Here is an 18,292-nt window from a genome sequence, read left to right as displayed (position 1 = left end):
GAAACAGCAAAAAAAGGAGAGAAATGGAAAAATGCTACTTTAAAGAAGGCAGAGTCTCTTGGAAGAGGTAGTTGGGGGGTAGGGGAGAAATCCAGATTGCGTTTTCTCTGTTTAAAAATCAAAAGTGCACCACTGCTGACCCAGCAAGCAGCTTGGAGAGTCCTGCTGTGTCCTTTATCTTGTCTCCTATTTAGGTCCTGTGGGTCCTTTCGGTGCTGTGCACGCTGGCTCCCTTTCCGTCCCTGTCCTAGCTGTACAGCAATAAAAAAAAAATAAAAATTATCTGTATTTTGGATCAGTTAAGCAAGCCAAGGTGATGCAAGGAGCCTGGTTTTGCTTCCGTTTCCAGCAGCAGGAGCGCTTTCAAGTCCTCAGCCCTGTGGCTTTCTCCCTCCCGGCGTGTTTGGGGCCGGAGGGATGAGCCTGCCAGCCCCGTAGGTTATCGGGAGAGTCCGTGAGCTGGGTTTTCCTTGGCAAAAGCCAGGCTTGCAGGCCGGTGCCGGGGAGGCGGCAGGAAAGCGCCGGGCTGCGAGGTGAGGACGGAAGGGGCTGGATGGAGTCTGCGAGGAGTTCATTACAGCAGATGTCGGTGCCATAAAGCCACAGGTTCCTGCTGTTTCCTATTCACTTCTATCCTCCCGGCTTTAGCCATGCTAATGCAAGTGAAAACATTTGCCGGAGCGAGGGACGGGGGCATAAATCACCAAGCCTTCTGCCCCCTCCTGCCATCCCACCCGCGTCTCGCTTTGGGAAGCGGGGAGACTAATTCGGGTGCGAGGGATGCCTGAGCCGGCCGCCGTCGGCCCCGCCGTGGCATTTGAAGGCCCACTGCCTCCGATTTTGGTTTTCCTTAACGAGCAAAGCTGTAATTCGCTGTAATCGGTTGTGTTGTGCAAGCCGCCCCTGCTCGTGAGTCAGAGCAGCGGCACCGAGCTGACACAGCCCTGGCCCTTTGGATGCTGGGGGGTGAGGGTCTGCGTCTGGTGGCACGAAGGCTCATTCCTCTTCATCCTGGGGTGAAGGGAGCTCGGGTAATCCTTCCCGGGCTCTGCCAGAGCTCAGGACCCAAAGGAGATGTTGCGTGAGATACTTTCCCCCACCAAACCAGAGCCTTTGTGGCGCTCCAGGAGCGGTGAAGGGGTAGCTGTTGAATGATGTGGCTCCCCCCATCACTGGAAAAAAAAAATAAAATCCTGTATGACCTGCAGTGGGGTTGCGCCAGGGCTGGGAAATGTGGAGCTTTGACTTGGGAGAGGCAGAAGGCCCCATAAAGCTGCTCTGATGTCTGGTTTCACACCCGCCCTCCGAGGGACCTCTCTTGGTGGGAGCCTGGAGGCCCCTGGCTGAATGCAGCACCCTCCCTAACACTCCCTAAATCCTCCGGCTCGCTGTCCCCGCAGCCCTGCAGGCTTGGCCGACGCTTGAATTTTTACTGTCGAGGCAGTTTGGGAGTGTTGGGTTTTCTTTTAGCTTCACGCCGGGGTCCCAGCGTGGAGGGTGGTGTTGTTCTCGAGGGTCCCAGCTGGGTTTTGGTTTCAATCGGTTTTGATCCCGTCGTGGAGCAAAGCGCTAAAAACAGGGGCTGCGTGCGTGGGGGAGGCTGGGGAGCCAGAAGGCAAGCAAAGCATCCCGGCTGCACGGAGTATTATTTTTGAAGCCTCCTGGTTTTTCAGAGGCCTGACTCACGGTGCAGGAATGCGCTGGGCTGGCAGCCCTGGACCTGCTCCTTGGTGGAGGGGAAGAGCTGCCGTCTCCTCCTCCCAAGCCCGTTCCCCATCCCCTCTCCTCCCAAACCGCCGGGCTGGGCTGGTAGCAGCCACATGTTTGCTGAGCTTGGATTTTTAGGGGATTTCTTTTTTTTTTTTTTTTTTTTTTAACTTTGCTATTTGCTTTTTTCACATAGGGGCTGCTTTTTTTTTATTATTATTATTTTTTTTGAATGGGGCTGGGGCAGCTCTGCGGGTCGTAGCGAGGCACCTTTGGGTTGCAATCGGCTGGTTGGAGGCGAGGGAAAGGCAGAGCGAGCCCGGAGATCAAACGCAAGCCAGGCTGGGAAAGGCTGGGCGAAGCCACGCTGGAAAACGAGGAAAGGGAAGGGAAGCAGGAATTATTTAGCACGGGGCTTGCTCCAGCGTGTCCTGCACTCTGCCTTTAATCTCCTGCGAGTCCCTCCCTGCTGCAGCCCGGCACGGCCCCGCTCAGGTCTCCTTTGCTCCCTGCTGCCTTTGGTGGCTTCTCCCAGACCCGCTGGCTCGGCTCAGTTTTTTTGGGGGCTGTTCCCCGTTGCCGCGAGCTCCTCTGGACCCACACGGGTGTGTTAGATTTGTGGTGAAATGCCCAGGGTGGTGGGTCCTGGTCCTCATCCCCGAACTGGGGGTTCAGGTGCTGCTACCCGGTGTAAGTTGGGGGGGTGTTGAAGCTGCAAGCCTTAACCCAAACTCTTGGTGGTTGGGAGGGTGCTTTGGGGTAAATCTGGTAAAGGGACCGTGATGACAAGTTTGGCTCCCTGTGTTTCTCAGTGTTGGGCTCCATGGAGAAATACAGGTGGGGAAGGGGAGAAAGCAAGCTACCTGCCACCCTGATGCTGAGCAGCAGGCAGGGCATCTCGCAGCTCAAGAGGAAGAAAGTGTTTTCATCTTTGGTGTGGGCTCTGCTTCCCATCTTTCCTCACCCCTCGAGTCCGGGCTCTGCCGGGTCCCTTGCCTTGCCTGGAGCATCCCTGGATGCCGCTGTGTCTTCCCTCCTCCTGCTTCAGCCCTCAGCCCCTCTCCAGAGGGGATTGATGGCCAAGCACCCACTCGTTTTGGTGCTGGGAAATATTCCCTTTCCAGCTAATACGTTGCTGACCTTGGTCTTTGCTGCGAGGAGGAGGAATTACCAGTTCCCAAGGCCTGGGGGTGGCAGCAGAGCCGCCTGGGGCACGTGCATGGGCTGTGGGGCAGGCACGGTGGAGGCACAGGAGTCCCAAAACTGGGCTTTCTCCATGAGACAAGGCTTCCTCCTAGAGCTGGATTAGTCCAGGCAAAATATTTATCAGGAGGCGCATCCCATTGCCTGCCATGCAGGGCTTGGTCTGGATGGAGGGGGCTGACACTCCCCCAGGATCTAAAAAGCAAATGTTTTGAGCCAGTTTTTTCTCCTTTAGCTTTGCTTGTTGGAAGTTAAAGGCAGTGCTGTTTGTTTTGTGGGTTGGTTTTTTTTTTTGGGGGGGGGGTGTTGTTTTTTTAACCCTGGGAGATGGAGGACACAAGTTGAGACACTTATGGAAGAGTAATATACCCGGTTATACAAGAAGCAAACTGAGCAGAGCTCTAGCCTCAAACTTGGAAGCTTTTCTGTGCTTGCATTTGGGGTCTGGGTTACCCCTTTCTCTGGGAGAGCAAGTCCCTTCAGGTAAGGAAGAAGACCCATATAGATTTGCAGAGCATCTTTGGTGGTCTCCTTCTCCACCTCCATCCCTTTGCCCCACAAGTCTGATCAGCAGCAGCCTATAATACACGTATATACACACGTATAGCACAGCTGCCCTCGCTTCTCTCCCCCGTTTATTCCCGTAAAACCTAGGAGGAGAGAAAGGGCTTATTTGTACCACGACCGATCCCTTCCCTGCCCGAATACCTGGGGCTCCGAGCATGGGCTGTCCTCCTAATCGGTACAAACCCCTCATCGAGCCAGACACAAAAGTCCGATCCCGGCATCTCTCGTGCTTCTGGGGGGTCCTGCCAGTGTGGTTTCCATAAAGCTCCCATGGGTAACCTTCGCTGCCCCCGCAGCTCCCCTCCTTCACAAGCCTATGCCGAGTGTGAAAGCTGAGGGATTGTTTCCCTTTGAAAGAGCGTGGAAAATCTCATTTGGAGATGTTTAATGCGTATTAGATCCATCTGCCTTTCTGTCGAGCAGAGGCCGCCGCGGGAGGAGAGGCGAGGACTTCTGAGTGCGGATACCCAGAGCCTAGGTGGGCTTCGGGGCTCTGTGGGAGCGATGCTGTGGGCATCCTCCTCGACTGGAGGATCCATGTGGGTGCATTGCTTGGAATGTTAGAAAGAGGTGGGCAGGGAGGGGGGGACACCCCACAAGACTTCCACAGAGGTGGAGGAATGCGCTTGGTATTGATGTCGCTGCACGCAGGTGCAATTGTTTTGGATGCTTTGGCTTGCCCTGGGGATGGGATTCAGCACACCTTGATATCTTGTACCAAATGGCTGTCAGGTGCAGATAAAAATCTGTGCGAGAGGGTTTGAGTGCAGGATGGTGCGTGGGGAATGCTCCTGTAAGGCACGATGGTGCTTCTTGCCACCAAGCATCCCTCCCTGTTGAAGTTCTCTGGAGATGGATGTGGTGGCTGTTGATAGGAGCCCTGCAAGGGGGAGGCTTGCACCGGGCAGGGAGGTGAGAGCACGGCTGAGACGAGAGGAAGCTTTTCTCCACCCTGACTTTGTCCTGCTGTTGCTTCGTGAGTCTTCCCTTTTGCAGAGTGACTCTCCTCCCCGGGAGCTGCCACCAGCCTGGAAATGATCCCCAACTGCCCCCTTCTCGCCACGCTCCCTCCTCGGTTGGCAGCATTTAAATGCCTTTACGTGTTCTCTTCCACAACTTAAATAAGGAGCAGCGTGGGCTGCCCACCTCTGGGGGGGCTCCTCGGTGTACCTGCATCTCCTGCGGTGGTGGCAGGCTGGAGGGACAAGATGTTGTAAAAACAAACCCAGGCTTCCCGGCTGGGTGGCTCGCGGAGGCGGGAGGCTATTAAAAGGGTTGTGTTGCATTGTGTAGCGTGGGAGTTTTCCTTAGGCAGGAGGTTAGAGAGCCCAGAAACTCCTCAGGACAGATTTAAATGGGAGAAGGGACACGCCTGGGGTGCAGCGTTGCTGTCTCCTCCTGTCTGAGGTTGCTGTCAGCGAGTGTCCTCAATGCTTTCTAGGCTGCGAGGTTTTGGGCTTACTCGCGACCGGCGGCACACGTGGGCGCATCCACCCAGCAGCGGCTGAAGGCACCAAGAAGGTCCTCAGCAGAAGACCTTGCTTCATTGACTGTCCGGTTTTCCAATGGACTCACGTGATGTGCCGGGAAGTTGTAGTTCTTCCTTCGGATGATTCTGACCGCTGGTTGGAGGACCGAGAGCAACTGGGATGGAGGAACAGGGATTCGGATGGTGACCGCTGGTTGGAGGACCGAGAGCAATTGAGGTGGAGGAACAGGGATTCGGAGGGTTTTATGGAGATGGATGAACAGAGCTTCCTTCCACTGGGTTGACTGGCTCTGCCTCTCTACCATCTTGAGGGGGGGGGGTCTCGTCCCCGCCTTGAGTGGTCTGTGAGCGGGGGCTGATCTCCTCTGCGCGCCTCTTATCCCCCGTGGAGACCTCGCCATCCTACGCCATCGCCCGGCTGTGTTATTGGCTCTCTCTGTTTGGGTTGGCTTGAAGAACAGAAGGAGGGTGTTTTCCAGGAGCCAGAAAGTGGTTGCTATTTAAAACAACCAAAAAAAAAGCGGTCTGCTGCTTGCTTTTCATCCATGTAGCCAAATGGAGCCGAGCAAGCATCCCCACCCTCACCTGGAGGGGCATCTCTGAAGGCTTTGCAGGGCCTGCGAGCGAAGCTAGTAATTAGCGCTGGTCATGAGGGTGGATCTTGCAACGTGGCTGTGCTGTCTGCTGTGGTCTGGCCTGAGGCCATCGCCTCGTTTCGGATGGCCGCTGCCCAGGTGTGGGATCCCAGCAGCCTCCCTCCACCCCTGTTTATCCCAAACAGGCTGGGGATGCCGCTCGCGGTGCGGGTACCTTCGCCTCCCCGCCTGGCGCGGCTGTTTTTACGGTTGCTGGATGGTGCTGCGGTGTTCCTGGGCTGCAAAATTATTTTGAAGGTTTTTCTTTCCCCCTTGACAGACGTGAAATGTAGAGACGTGCTTAAAATGAAAGCATGGCTCCTAAGTCCAATTACACAGCAATTAAAAGTAATCGGCGGTCTGGGTCGCTGTATCGGAGACTAGGCTCGTTGAAGGGTTTTCTCTTCCAGCCTGTCTTGGAGAAGCTTAAATGTCCTGGCTCTTCTGCTTTCTGGGACCTGACCGGAGGACATCTTCCTAGAGTGGGTCAAGTATTGCTGAAAATCTGCATTAGGCTGGAAGTAAGCGGTTCCCAGTGCTCAGGAGCTCCTCACTGGGGCTGTGGCATCCCTATGGGACTCCGTAGGGTCTCCTGGGAGTTGCACCAGTCTGTCCGCTTTGGGGACACGGCGTCACTGCTGGGTGCATGCCCAGCTCTCTCGGCGCTGCTGGGGCCGCAGGCTAATGCTTTGGGCTGGAAGGAAGAAGAGGTGGCAATTTGGGCTCCCTTGCCATCTCCACCCATGCATTTATTTTCCACCCGAGTCTGCGGTTCCTCTTGTCCTCCGCTGGTCTTTAGGAAGAGATACTTGACTCGGTTGTGGAAGCACGTTTTCCTGGAGGACGCGCGATGCCTGCTGTGCATCATTTTGGCTGCTTTTTTACAGTCGGAGCCCTGCAAACGCCGCCTTCCATGCTCCGGCGTCGGCACTAAAGGGATTTGTTTCAGGAGAGGGGATTTGGCTGCACGGCTGTGCAGCGCGGAGCTGCTCGGTTGACCGGGGTCCAGAGTGTGATGAAGCCGGGGTGCGGACTGCCAAGGGCTATAAAACTTACGTTCTCCCCCTTCGCAGTCCCTCTTTTTTCACGTGTGTCTATGCTAAATGATTTGCTACTGGTGAATGACTAGTCTGTGCTTGGGTGAAGCAAGCAAGGCTGGGAGGTGCGGCCGTGGAGGCTTTGCACGTTAAAATCCCGTGGTGTCATAGCCCAGGGATCCCGGCTTTGGATTGCAGGAGTTACAGCCCTGTGGTTAATCCCTATCCTGGGTCATGGGTGCTTCAGCTACCCTGTTTTTTATATATATATATATATATGTATAAAACAAGGTATGGAGGCACCTATTTCAGACTCTAAAATTTATACACCAAGATAAAAATGTTGGCTCTGCCCAAAGCTGGAAAAGCAAGATCCAAAAGCTGGGAAGAGGGTTGGGTTTTGTTTGGGCTGAACAGTGACTAACAAGAGTTGAGTTTTTAAAACAAATGCTTGGGATAAACTGGTTATGCAAACTGGGGCGAATTGGGCAGGTTCCTTTGTAGTTTACAACAAAACCCCGGGAGTCTGGGGCGTGTTGGGGCTGGTCCTGCTGGGGATGGAAAAACCCACGCACCGGCTTTGCAGACAGGGTCCCAGCCGATCGGGAAGGATCCCGGGGGATACGTGGTAGGAAAAGCCACAGGTTGCTGCGGGGCCTCATCTGTCCAGCTAAAACCTTGAGTAACGCCAATGCTAAAAACACAACGGGTCAAAAATAGATGATGCTTTTTTTAAAGTGTGGTTTTCTAATACCTGCTAAGAGGAATTCATGCGGTGCTCAGCTCCAAGAAACTGTCAGGCTTGCTGGTCCTGTGCCGCCAAAAATATATAAATTCAGAGGATCTTTGGGGTTTTTTGCCGCAGCGTTTGTCGACCGCGGCCGGGAGGATGGTGTCGGATACGCAGGCGCGCCAGCAATGCTCGGTATGCTTTGCAAAGGCAGTCAGGCTCGCAGACCACAAGGCTTCTGGTTTCTATCACAGCCTGTGCTGTTTTGGCCAGGGGCATCCATCCATCCATCCGTCCGTCTGTCCGTCCCACAGCGCTCCCAGGCTCTGTGAGGCTCCTCTCGAGTGTGGTGCTTTAAGGACACTAGAAAAAAGCAGCGGGTACGGGGGCCCTTGTGAATTTTTCACTTCATTCCGTGATGCGGGCTGGGGGAAGGCGATGCCTTGCTTGTCGGTAAGGCAAAGTAATGCTCCGTAAAAATCCCTCTCGCCAGTTCCCGCTGGATCGGTCTTCTGGGCTGAACAAAAACCAGCTTAGGCTGCCGTCGTCTCTTTGCGGGGAAAAGCCCGGCTGCTGGGTGAAGCAGAAAATGAGATGAAAACTGCCTAACAGGAAAAGAAAGATGATTTTTGCAGGCGGGGAGGGGGAAAAGAGGAGGTGAAGTTGCCGCTTAACCCGGTCGGCAGCCTGTGCCTGCCCTTCGAGCATCCTCTGACCGCCGGCACCCGGCGGTGCCTTGGCGTCGCTGTGCCCGTTGGCCGTCCCCACATCCTAAGGGCTCGCTGCTGCTTCCCTCTTCTCCTGCTAGCGGAGAGGGATGAGGCTGGAGGCTTGAGCCAGGGTGGCTTTTCGGTGGTCCCCGGCCAGCTGGGGAAGGCAAAGCTCCGTTTGCAGAGCGGGTTTTTGTTGTGCGCGCGTTTGCTGCCTCCCCCTCTCCGTCTCCGTACCCCAATGCCATACTGGCTCTGTTTTCATTAGTATTTATGGACTGGCTATAAGGGGATGCGGTGGATCCAGCCAGGCTGTTAATGACCCCTGCATGAAATGGCAAAGCCCACTTAGCGGTCTCGGCCGAGGGGTTTTACTGCGGCCTCTCCCGGTCTGCCTCTGCCCCTCTCCTTCCCTTAGAGAGAGACGGGGAGGGCTGCCGGCACGATTTCTCGCTTAAAGAGAAAAGGGCTTGGATTTGTGTGCCTATGGGAGGTGGGGGAAGGAGAGCGTGTGTGAGGGTATGGAAAGTATAGGGGGGAGAATGCAAACCATATGTTTCTGCGAGGGTCAAGTTGCAGAGCTAAAACCAGCGGGGAAGCAAAAGAAGCCGGAGTCCTGCAGTTTGGCTGCGCTTTGCAACCCGGTAGGTGTGGGGGGGGGATCCAGCGTGGCCTGCTGAAGGATGATGTTAAAAAATAAACCCACCCTAAAAGATGATTTGGGTCCCTGCCTGGCACTTTGCGGTGTCACTGCTGTCCTGTGTATGTAGGGCTGGGGTCCAGGACTGTTTCCAAGCCCTTGGGGCTCCGGTAAATAAATGGTGGGGATGCTGGGAAGAAGCTTCTCGGGGTTGCCCTGAGTTCATGGTGTTTGCAAGCTTGATGGGAAGTCAAGGGAAGAAACTTTTTGCGGGGAAGGGAGTGCCTTCAGCTTGCTGGAAAAGCAAGGTTGATGTTGTGCCACGCGCCACGGCTGTCCTTGCGTTCTCCTTCCAGCTACGGAGAGGAGAGTCAGATGAAAACATCCATTTTCCCTTCTCGGAGTGGAAAAAGTTATGTGCAGGCAGCCCAGAGACTTGTATAGACTTCAGACCCAAGTGATGTGAGCTGGATTGAAATGCTTTTAAAAAGAAACCCGAAAATAGGGGGACCGGCGAGGTCCCACAGCAAACTTTTTTAGCAGGGAGACATCTTTTGTTTCCAAAACTAAAGGCATGGAGACAATATCTGATTCCCCGACCGGCTCTATGGAGCTGTTTGCAACCTGTCAGCTTGGTAACCATCTGCTTGCAGCCCGCAGGGACCGTGCTATATATGGGACGCGGGAGGAGAGAGGCATTGCCGTGACCCCCCCGGGAGCAGCCGTGGGCTCCAGCCCCTCCGCAGAAGGGACTGTGGGGCACAGCATCTCCTTGGCCCATGCACCAAGAGGAGCTCCTGCGCCTAAGATGCCAAAAATCCCGATGGATTTATTTTTTGGTTATCTGGCTTATTTCAGGGGTTTTTTTGTTTGTTTGTTTGGGGGAGATTTCTTTTTTTAGCTTCATTTCCTAAAAAAATCCAGATTTTTTTTTTTTTGCAGTTGTGCTGTTTGTGTGTCTGCAGCCCTCCCCCTCTTTGACTCAGAAGTAGACGTCTCGCAATTAAGCGCCTGCCTGATTAGGAAATTAGCAATAAAGTTTTTTATCTAAGAGAGCTGGTTGGCCAGTGAGAGGGATCTATTAATATCCCACTAAAAAAAAAACCCAACAGCATAACACTTGCCACCTACTATTGGGGAACACAAACGCCACGTGGGCGTGAGTATTTTGAGCAGCAGATCTATAGGAAAAGCAGGTTTTGTTGTGCCGCTTAAGGGACCGCATCACTTGAGCTGAGCTGGGGTACCTCGAAATCAATGAAGGACTGAGAAAAAGGTTGGAAAAACCTTAGGCAAGGTGAGAGAAGTGCTGAAGGATGCCTTCAGGTCACGGCAAAAGACGCTAGTTGGCAGATGACCTTTATTTGTTGTGGAAGGAAATGGTCCTTCGCTAATGATGGTTAAGTGGCTGAGAGCATCCTACCCCTGGGTCAGCAGGGGAGAGGTGGGGAGGGAAGGATAAGGATGGGCTTCCTTGTAGCCTACACACATGCCTTGGAAGAAATTGCCTGGCGTGTTTGATGTGGCAGTTTCTTGGGGCTTGCTTTGCCAGCATGTGTAAAGAAAAAAAGGGTTTAAAAGGCATTTATGTGAACTGCAGGGTCTAAAGGCTGGAGGAGTTTGGATTACTGCAGACCGTTGGGTCAAGGGTATTCTGCAGCTTTGGGTTTTCGTGGTTTTGGGGAGCAGGAGCCTCTGACCTCTCTGAAAATGGAGCATCAAGGGCAAAGATGGGGGAAAAGAGCATCTTCCCGTAAGCATCCTGCCAGCCGCTTCTGCAGGTCCTGAGGATCTCTGTGGGGTTGGATCTGGCTGGCATTTGTCCCTAGATAAGTGCCATAATAAACCTGGCCCTTGCTTCACTGCCAGGGTGGCCTCCTGACTCGTTCCAGCTGTGGTGGGTTGACCCTGGCTGGATGTAGGTGCCCGCCAAAACTGCTCTATCGCTCCCCTCAGCTGGTCAGGGGAGAGAAAGATATAACAAAAGGCTCGTGGGTCAAGATAGGGACCGTGTTATTTGTGGAGACAGTCTCAGTGCAGTGCAGAAGGTGGCTTGAGAAACCATGAAGAGGTTCTCGGGAAGGTGGTGAAAATGAGAAACTGGAGTTAGGAAAGCAAAAGCATGTTTTCTTCCTGCACCAGGATGTTTATTCCAGATAAAACACAGATGCAGAGAGATGGCATCCCTTTTAATTTAAAAAAAAAACCAAACCCAAACCTCTATTTTGAAGCTGCTGAGAATGTGACTGCCCCTTGTGATGTTTCACAGCTGAGATCATTTCTGGCTGAGTTAATCCACTCTGGAGGTTTCAGTCTCAATCTGGCTGTATGGGTGAGCTCAGAATCTGAATTTTTACGGGGGTGGAGGGGGGGATCTCAATTATTTTGGACCCAAAAGTAAAATAAAGCTATGCAGAAGCATCAGTGAAGAGAAGGCTTTCAGGTTTGGGGTGAATTGTGATCTGGAGCTGCTCTGCTCTAACTGTAATTTTGCACATGCAGATAAGTGAAACAAGAAATGCAGAGCATTCGCTAAAAGAACATTAGCAAAAGCTGGAAGGAATTGCTCTTCTTTTCAGAAATAGGTAATAGGCTTTATTTTTGGAGTAATTAAATTTCACGAGTGCTTATTTAGAAAGACATTTAGTCCGTTCACTGTATTAAAGACTTTTAGAGAAGATAATAAGTCCAAGGCAAGCAGGCTGCCTCTGGGAGCAACCGAGACTCAGAGCAAGGCTTTAATTTCGGCGGTGTATCAGTGTAATAGTATTGTTTATAAGCTTCTCTTGCCACATGAAAGCAACGTTGCATTATCCTGGTTGGTCCTAAAAGCGGCGAACCAGCCAGAAGAGGCCTGATTACAGAGCAGCAGCTCTTTCTTCCCATCACTACAAAAGAATAGACAATAGAAACCGGGATCCAGTTTTAGCTCCAGTAATGCAATGCCCTCCTTCTGGTGGTCATGTCACATGCTGCCTGAGTAATTCCCATCCTTGTTCTGCCTGGAAAACCGGCCTCGGAGGGAGGGAGCAATGGCTTTGGGTGGGTGATGCTGGGATCGGGCGCAGGCTGGTGGAGATGATGCTGCGGGTGAACCTTGGATGAGGCACGGAGCTGCAGGTTTGGGAAAGGAGGTGGCCTTCGACGTTTGTAGGGCCGGCAGTGCTGCGGAGCTGGTGGGTTGTTGGTTGGGGGGGTCATCGCTCCTAGAAATGGGCAGCAGTTTGGCCGGAGCCTGGGGCTGGCTTGGAAGACTTGAGCCTGAGGCGTTGGAAGAGGAGCTTGCAAAAGCAGCTCTGTGGTCACTGCTTGCTCGTGCTATAAGCTTCTCATCCGTGCACGGGGGGTGCGAAGGCATGGCAGATCTGGATTTTTTAATTTTTTCCTTCAACAAGAATAACTGGCTCGACCTGTGGGTAGGTGCAGGACATGCAGGGCAGCCGGGAGCTGCACAGCCTCCCTTTTGGCTGTGGTTGCTGTGGGTCAGGTTACCATATAGCTGCATCATGTGCTGCTTCTGGCCTTTCTGAGGTGGTTTGGGAATAGGACAGGGTTTTGTTTCCAGCTTGTTTTGTGTCACTTGGCTTCTCCAGCTTGGGGGATCCTCGTGGGATTTGACAGGTGAATGGAGAGCAAGTGACTGCTAAGGAGGAGAAGGGGGACCCCTCTGAGGTTGTGTTGCAAACTCCATCGTTGCACAAGACATGGAGAAAACTCCTCTGGAGTTATTTCTTAAAAAGCAGCTACAAATCACAGCTGGCTTGCTTTGACCAGGCATTCCCAAAGAGCTGGATGTGAAACCAGTGCAGAGAGAAACCCGCAGCGGAAACCTCACAGCGCTTTGTGCCTCGGACAAAGAGTCGGTTTGGAGTTACAGGGAAGAAAAGGAGTGCGGTTGGGGTGGGGGGGAAGGTGTTGTAAGATGGGTGTTGGGACCGGGACATAGCGGGGGAGGCAAATGGGGCCCTAATGAGCAAATATGTTGTTGGGGATGATTGAGGACGCTGACCCCGGGGGCGGGAATATTTCACTAGCCTGGTAGTGGTATGGATGCTGATTTTTCTCACTTCTCTGCAGCTTTAAACGTGCAGAAGACAAACTCTCCCTGGGTGCCTTGGTGGCAGGAGATGGGTGCCCCACCGTCAGCATCCTCCTGCTTAGCCCCCAGGAGCGTGTGCCAGGGATGCCGCCCGTCCTGCAGATGAACCCCAGACCTGCGGCCACCCCCCAGCCTTTGGCCTCTGGTTTTCTTTAACCTTATTTTCCCCCTGCTCATTCAGTTTGCAGTTAGGAATACCTTTTATGTGCTGAAGACTTATGGTTCAGCCTGAATGTTATCAGTGCGGTGTCTGATAAGTTTTCTGCCTCGAAGCCCTGGGGAAGCGCCTGTTCAGGGTCGCCGCAATGGATTTTCCTCCTCTTTCCCAGCTGCCTAAGAATAGTGTGATTTTTATGTACTCCTTAACTGAACGGAATTACTTTCATCAGTGGAAAGAAAAATGCACGTCCTAGCCAGCATTGTCCATAAAGGCTTGTGATGCCTCTCCCTGCTTTCATAAATTCATAAACGGGTGTCAGGATGTGGTGTTAGGAAAGCATAAATCTCTGATTATTCGGATGAGCTTGGACCGTATGAAGAATGTGGCAGGGGAAGGATAAAGGGTTTGTCTCGGTGGGTTGTGGAGCTGATGGCCTGATCTTGGCTATGGAGATGATTGAGGGTGGTGGTGGTGGAGAGGCACGATGGTTTTATGTGGATGGCGTAAAGGCGGAGCAGTGGAGGCACCGGGACACTGTGTTTTGTGAGAGGAGAGATGCTGAAGCATCCCTTTGCATAAACAGGCTTGCGATGGGGCTTGGCGCCGACCGTCCTCTGACGGCTGCGAGAGGTGAAGTGCGACGCTCAAAGAGAAGGGTTTTTCCCCAAGCTGGCTTCTTGCCGCTCCTCTTCCCACCCCGCTCCTGGGTCTGGCTGGTGCAATGTGGTTGCAGAGCTGGGATTGAGGAGAGCCTCCCCAGGACCCCGCTACGTGGGGGGGGGGGTCGGTGAGATTTTTGTCTCGACCACCCATTGGGATGTGGCTGGAGGGATCCGTGGTTTAAAACGGTGTCAAAGTAGGCATTTGGGGCAGCTTTGCCCAGGCAAAGTGAGGATGTGGCACTTCTGGAGCACCCGCTGCCCAAAACCGTGGCACTCGAGAGCTAAAACATACGTGGTGGGGGATCGTGCCGCCCTCCTGCCCCTACAGGGAGGGTGATACAGGGGTCCCTGTTGTAATTCGGTAGGCAGGAGGAGGTACCCCATGGCGTGGGATGCCGAGCATCTATGGAAGCAGCCTTGTGTGCATTAATCAAAGAGCCTGCAGCTCCCCTTTCGAGCTGTAATAGCCAGAGCTGAGCAAGTCAATCCATATCTATTTAAAGCACTTCAATAAATAAAGATGCTAAATAAAATCGCAATGGCCCTGTACTCTCTCCCTGCTTCTAGGATTTCTCTAGGGGAAGGAAAGGGTGGGCACTGTCGGGAGTCTTTTAGCTTGGCTGGATGACCTACACCTCTTTTTTACGGACCTTTTTTGAAAGGCAGTTTACCTGCCTTTCCCAGTGCGGCAAAGAAGCTGTGATGGTGCGTGTGCTTGCTTTTTTTTTTTCTGTGGCAGGGAGGTGACAAGTGGGAAGCTGTCTTTGCAAGCCCCCTGTAATGCTAATGGGAGCTGCAGGTTGGTGTTCCCCAGAGTTGTTTTTTTATTTGTTGGGCTTTTTTTTTTTTCCTCCTTCCCAAAGACTAACCAGGGAACACTTGTTGAAGGATAAAATTAAAAAGCCCATGGCAGTTTATATTGAGGACAGTGTGTTTGCTTTCACATCATGCTGGAGGGAATCGCTCTGCTACTGTCAGCAAATAAATAAAATAAGAGCTTTGTTTTAAATTAGACTTTCTTCTGGTAGCTAATTAGGCGAGCTGATACCTGCAGTTGCATTACCTAGGCACCAACTGTACCGTGCATATTTGAGGCACATGCTTGGTGTCGGCAGCTTCTAAACTTCATTAGCCCCTTATTATGATTTTTTTAAAGTATCTCTTTAATTGGATGCAAGTTCCTTGGGGCTCTGGTGGCATCGACAGAGTCCTTCTTGGGGGGGTGCCCACGAGACCCCTGGCAGGGATGAAGCCGAGGGTTGCCGGTGCCGCTTGGCACCACGCGGCAAGCGCAAACTCGCCGCGAGCGCTGGCGCCTGACGCTCGCCGGCCACCGAGCGGAAAGCTCTGGGTTCCCGATGGCAAAAAAATAACCGCTCGAAGCTCTTTTTTGGGTGTTAGAGCATCCGGCCCTCGCACCGGGAGGGAGCGCTGGGCTGGAGCCACGGCTCCTGTCCTGCCTGGTGTAGCAGGCGGGAGGAGAGCCAGCAGCTTGGCTTTCGCCTTCTCTCCTTCCCTTCGCTGTTATTAAACCGCTCGAAGTTCTTGTCGGGCCTGTTGGGAAGGGAGGGCAGGCCGCAGGCAGCGCCGAGTGCCAGTCACCCTCCTCACCGGGGAGGAAGGCTCGGGGGGGCCAACCCTCCTCTCCCTCCCACCCTAAAGGCTGCTCCTGTCCCCAAGCTGAGCCCTGAAAGGTCTTGGGCTTTATTTATTTTTGGGGGGGGGATGGCTCGCGGCCTTCACCCTGCATCTTTAGCCTGCCAGCTGGGGGGGGAAACAGGGCTCCCCCAGGCCCGTGCCCAGGGCTTTTCCCAGTGGGATCAACCCTGCCCTGGCTCCTCACTCAGCTTATTATTTTATTTTAATTTTTTTTTTTTTTTGGAGCCAGCCTACCCAGGACTTGACTTTATGGGGAAATGAAGCCGAGCAATTATCCCCGGGATAATTACACGGCCCTTGCACAAGGCGGTGGGGGCTTCCGACCCCGCGGGCCCCCCCTCCAGCCCTGGCTCCCCAAACCCAAACCTGGGGTGTCCCCCCCCACCCCTGGGGGGGTCCCTGCCTCCCACCCCTGCCCTGCTCCTTGTGCACAGGGGCTGTGGTGAGGGGGGGGTGGGTTTTTTCTTCCTTTCTTTCCCCCCCCTCCACCTCCTGGAGCTGTTGTAAGGGGCTGCCCCCATCCCACATTCCTCTCCGGGAGGAGATAAGGATCCTGTCTGGCGCCGGGGTTTCAAATGCGCTCCCTGATTATCAGCAGGCGCCGGGGCAGAGCCCCAGGCACCAGATAAAGAGGGGAGAGGAGGAGGAGGAGGAAGGCTGCCGCCAGCTCTGCCCCTCTGCTCCCTACCCCACAGCCCCCCGGACCTCGCTTAACATCACCCACTGCGTGGAGGAAATTGTTAATCCCACTTGAAAGGGTATTTTAATTTTTTTTTAATTTTATTTTATTATTTTTTGGGAGGGGGCGTGCACACCCAGGGCTCCTGGGACCTGGTGGCTGCCGAAGAGGACTCGCAGATGGGGCTTGCGTGGGGACAGAGGGGGATGAGGGAGATGATGGCCCAAGCTCTGAGGCTTGGTTCATTGGTTTCCAGCTGCTCAGCAACAAATTGCCTCCCAGCACTTTTGCCTCCAGTCCGTGGTCACGCGAGATTTTGGCAGAAGGGTGCCGCCACCGAGCACACAATGGTGCTCTCCTCCCCTAGAAGCAGGGGACGGGCATGTCCAATGTCATGTGCAATGGTGCAGCAGGCGCTGTGTTGCATGGGACGTTGCCACGTTGCGCGCTTCCACTACCAGATGTTGTTGCACCGCACATCTAGCCTTGCATGTCCCCCACCAGCCCCTTGTGTTGCGTGTCTTGGCTTTTTGCACGTCCCTCACCAGCCCCTTGCGTTGCGTGTCTTGGCTTTGCACGTCCCCCACCAGCCCCTTGCGTTGCGTGTCTTGGCTTTGCACGTCCCCCACCAGCCCCTTGCGTTGCACATCTGGCTTTGCACGTCCCTCACCAGCCCCTTGCGTTGCGTGTCTTGGCTTTGCACGTCCCTCACCAGCCCCTTGCATTGCACATCTGGCCTTGCACGTCCCTCACCAGCCCCTTGTGTTGCGTGTCTTGGCCTTGCACGGCCCCCATCAACTCCTCAAGCTGGGCTTGGTCAAAGTGCCCTCTGAGTTTTGTGAGCTCTAGGGCAGGGTCTTTATCAGTCAGGTGAGCCCTGGACTGGACAAAAGCTCATATCACCCTTGTATCCCAGCTGTGGCATCTCTGTATGCAGTTAAACCCCAAGTGTCTCCTCTCTGCCAAGGAATCTGGAGGCAAAGGAAGAGGCTTATCTTCCTGCTGGTGGCTGGAATGCTCTTGCAGCCCAAAGGCATTTCTCTGCTGCGTTAATGCTGAGATCTGGGGAAAAAAACCAGGGCGTTTTGCCCTCTCTTTTCACTATTAAGCTTATAAATAACAGCGCAGCATCCTGGGGAGGGGTGGTGGGTTTTTGTTTTTTTTCCTTTTTTTCCTCCTCCAAGTGCAACTCTGGGCTGATATCCCAGGAATGTGATCTCTCGAGCTCATAAAGCCCAGCTTCTGGCCTCCTCCTTTCTCTTCCTCCCTTCCCAGGCATTAAAAAGCCAGGCCTTGCGGATGAACTGGTGGGATCTTGCATCCACTGGGATGCTCCACAACATATGGGGCTTCTGGTTTCTGGTGTGATCTCTCTGAAGCTTCCTGCATTAATATTTGATGCTCTTCCTTGGGGTGAACATTAAAATGAAATGACCAGCACCACCAAAAAAAAAAAAAAAAGTGCTTTTTGTTTTTACTGGGGAGAGAGAAAGGAGGGGGAAAAAGCTGAAATGCAATCGTTTTTTATGGCTTCCTGGAATGGCTTGGATGTGGGTTGGACGGCAGCGGGTCAGGAGCAGAAGGAGCAGATAGCCCCATGATTGTCTGCCGACTTGCATCTTTCCCTTTCAGGTCGTAAATATAAAACCACTACTTGAAAAACAAAAAGCTCGTTAAGCTGTCATCGGGCTCCCTCTTGGAAGGCCATAAATGTGTCTCTTAGCAGTGGCTTTCGTTCCCGTCTCGACTGGGGCGTAGGCACCAGGTCCCCCACGGGGCTGGAGGGATGTCACTGCCCGTGGGGACACCAGTAGCTGGTGGGATCTTCCTGACCCCACTAGCGAGGGGAGTAACATCCCACCACCACAAATTTGGGGCTCCCCATCCATTCTCGACCTGTGCCTTGGTCTTCCACGTGGACCTTGGAGTATCACCTCGAGGTATGATGGTGTTCTAGTGGGGCTGAAGTGAAGCAGAGCGTTGGCTTCTCCTGTAAAGCTTCTGGTAGGGTGATAAAAGACAATAACATATTGGAAATTAAATTTACTCTTGTGATAACGGTGAGCTGGGCGTAGGGTTAAGAGGAGAGTGTCGCGAAGCATGATGGAACACCTCGGCCAAGCGATCTCCGAGCGCGGTTGGGTTTACGGTTGCGTCGGCAATGACGAGCGGTGGCCCTCGTCGACTGCCCCGCGGCGGGGGCAGGCGCCGTGGGCAAGGGCACAGACTCCTGCCTCTGCACCACCTCATTGATTTTAGCGCAAACAGCTCGGCTCAGCTCCTTGCAGCTTGCTGAGGCGGGTGTTAGAGATGAT

The 18,292-nt window shown here is 53.6% G+C and overlaps 1 protein-coding gene across 3 annotated transcripts in view; it reads left to right on the top strand.

Moving 5' to 3' along the window:
• The window catches only part of UNC5B (unc-5 netrin receptor B), a 54,915-nt gene that overhangs the window by 2,871 nt on the left and 33,752 nt on the right, over positions 1 to 18,292 (top strand). Inside the window, exon 1 of one of the 3 annotated variants that reach the window (XM_069795824.1) lies at positions 11,032 to 11,050. The exons of the other annotated variants lie outside the window; for them this stretch is intronic. Coding sequence (XP_069651925.1) covers positions 11,047 to 11,050 — 4 coding nt within the window. The 5' untranslated portion in view covers positions 11,032 to 11,046. Of the gene's footprint in view, positions 1 to 11,031; positions 11,051 to 18,292 lie in introns of those variants that run through there. 3 annotated transcript variants of the gene reach the window in all.

This window comes from Haliaeetus albicilla, chromosome 11 (genome assembly GCF_947461875.1).
Source record: "Haliaeetus albicilla chromosome 11, bHalAlb1.1, whole genome shotgun sequence".
Taxonomy (NCBI): domain Eukaryota; kingdom Metazoa; phylum Chordata; class Aves; order Accipitriformes; family Accipitridae; genus Haliaeetus; species Haliaeetus albicilla.
The sequence above is the reverse complement of the archived record's forward strand: the minus strand, read 5'-3'. Positions and strand labels throughout refer to the sequence as shown.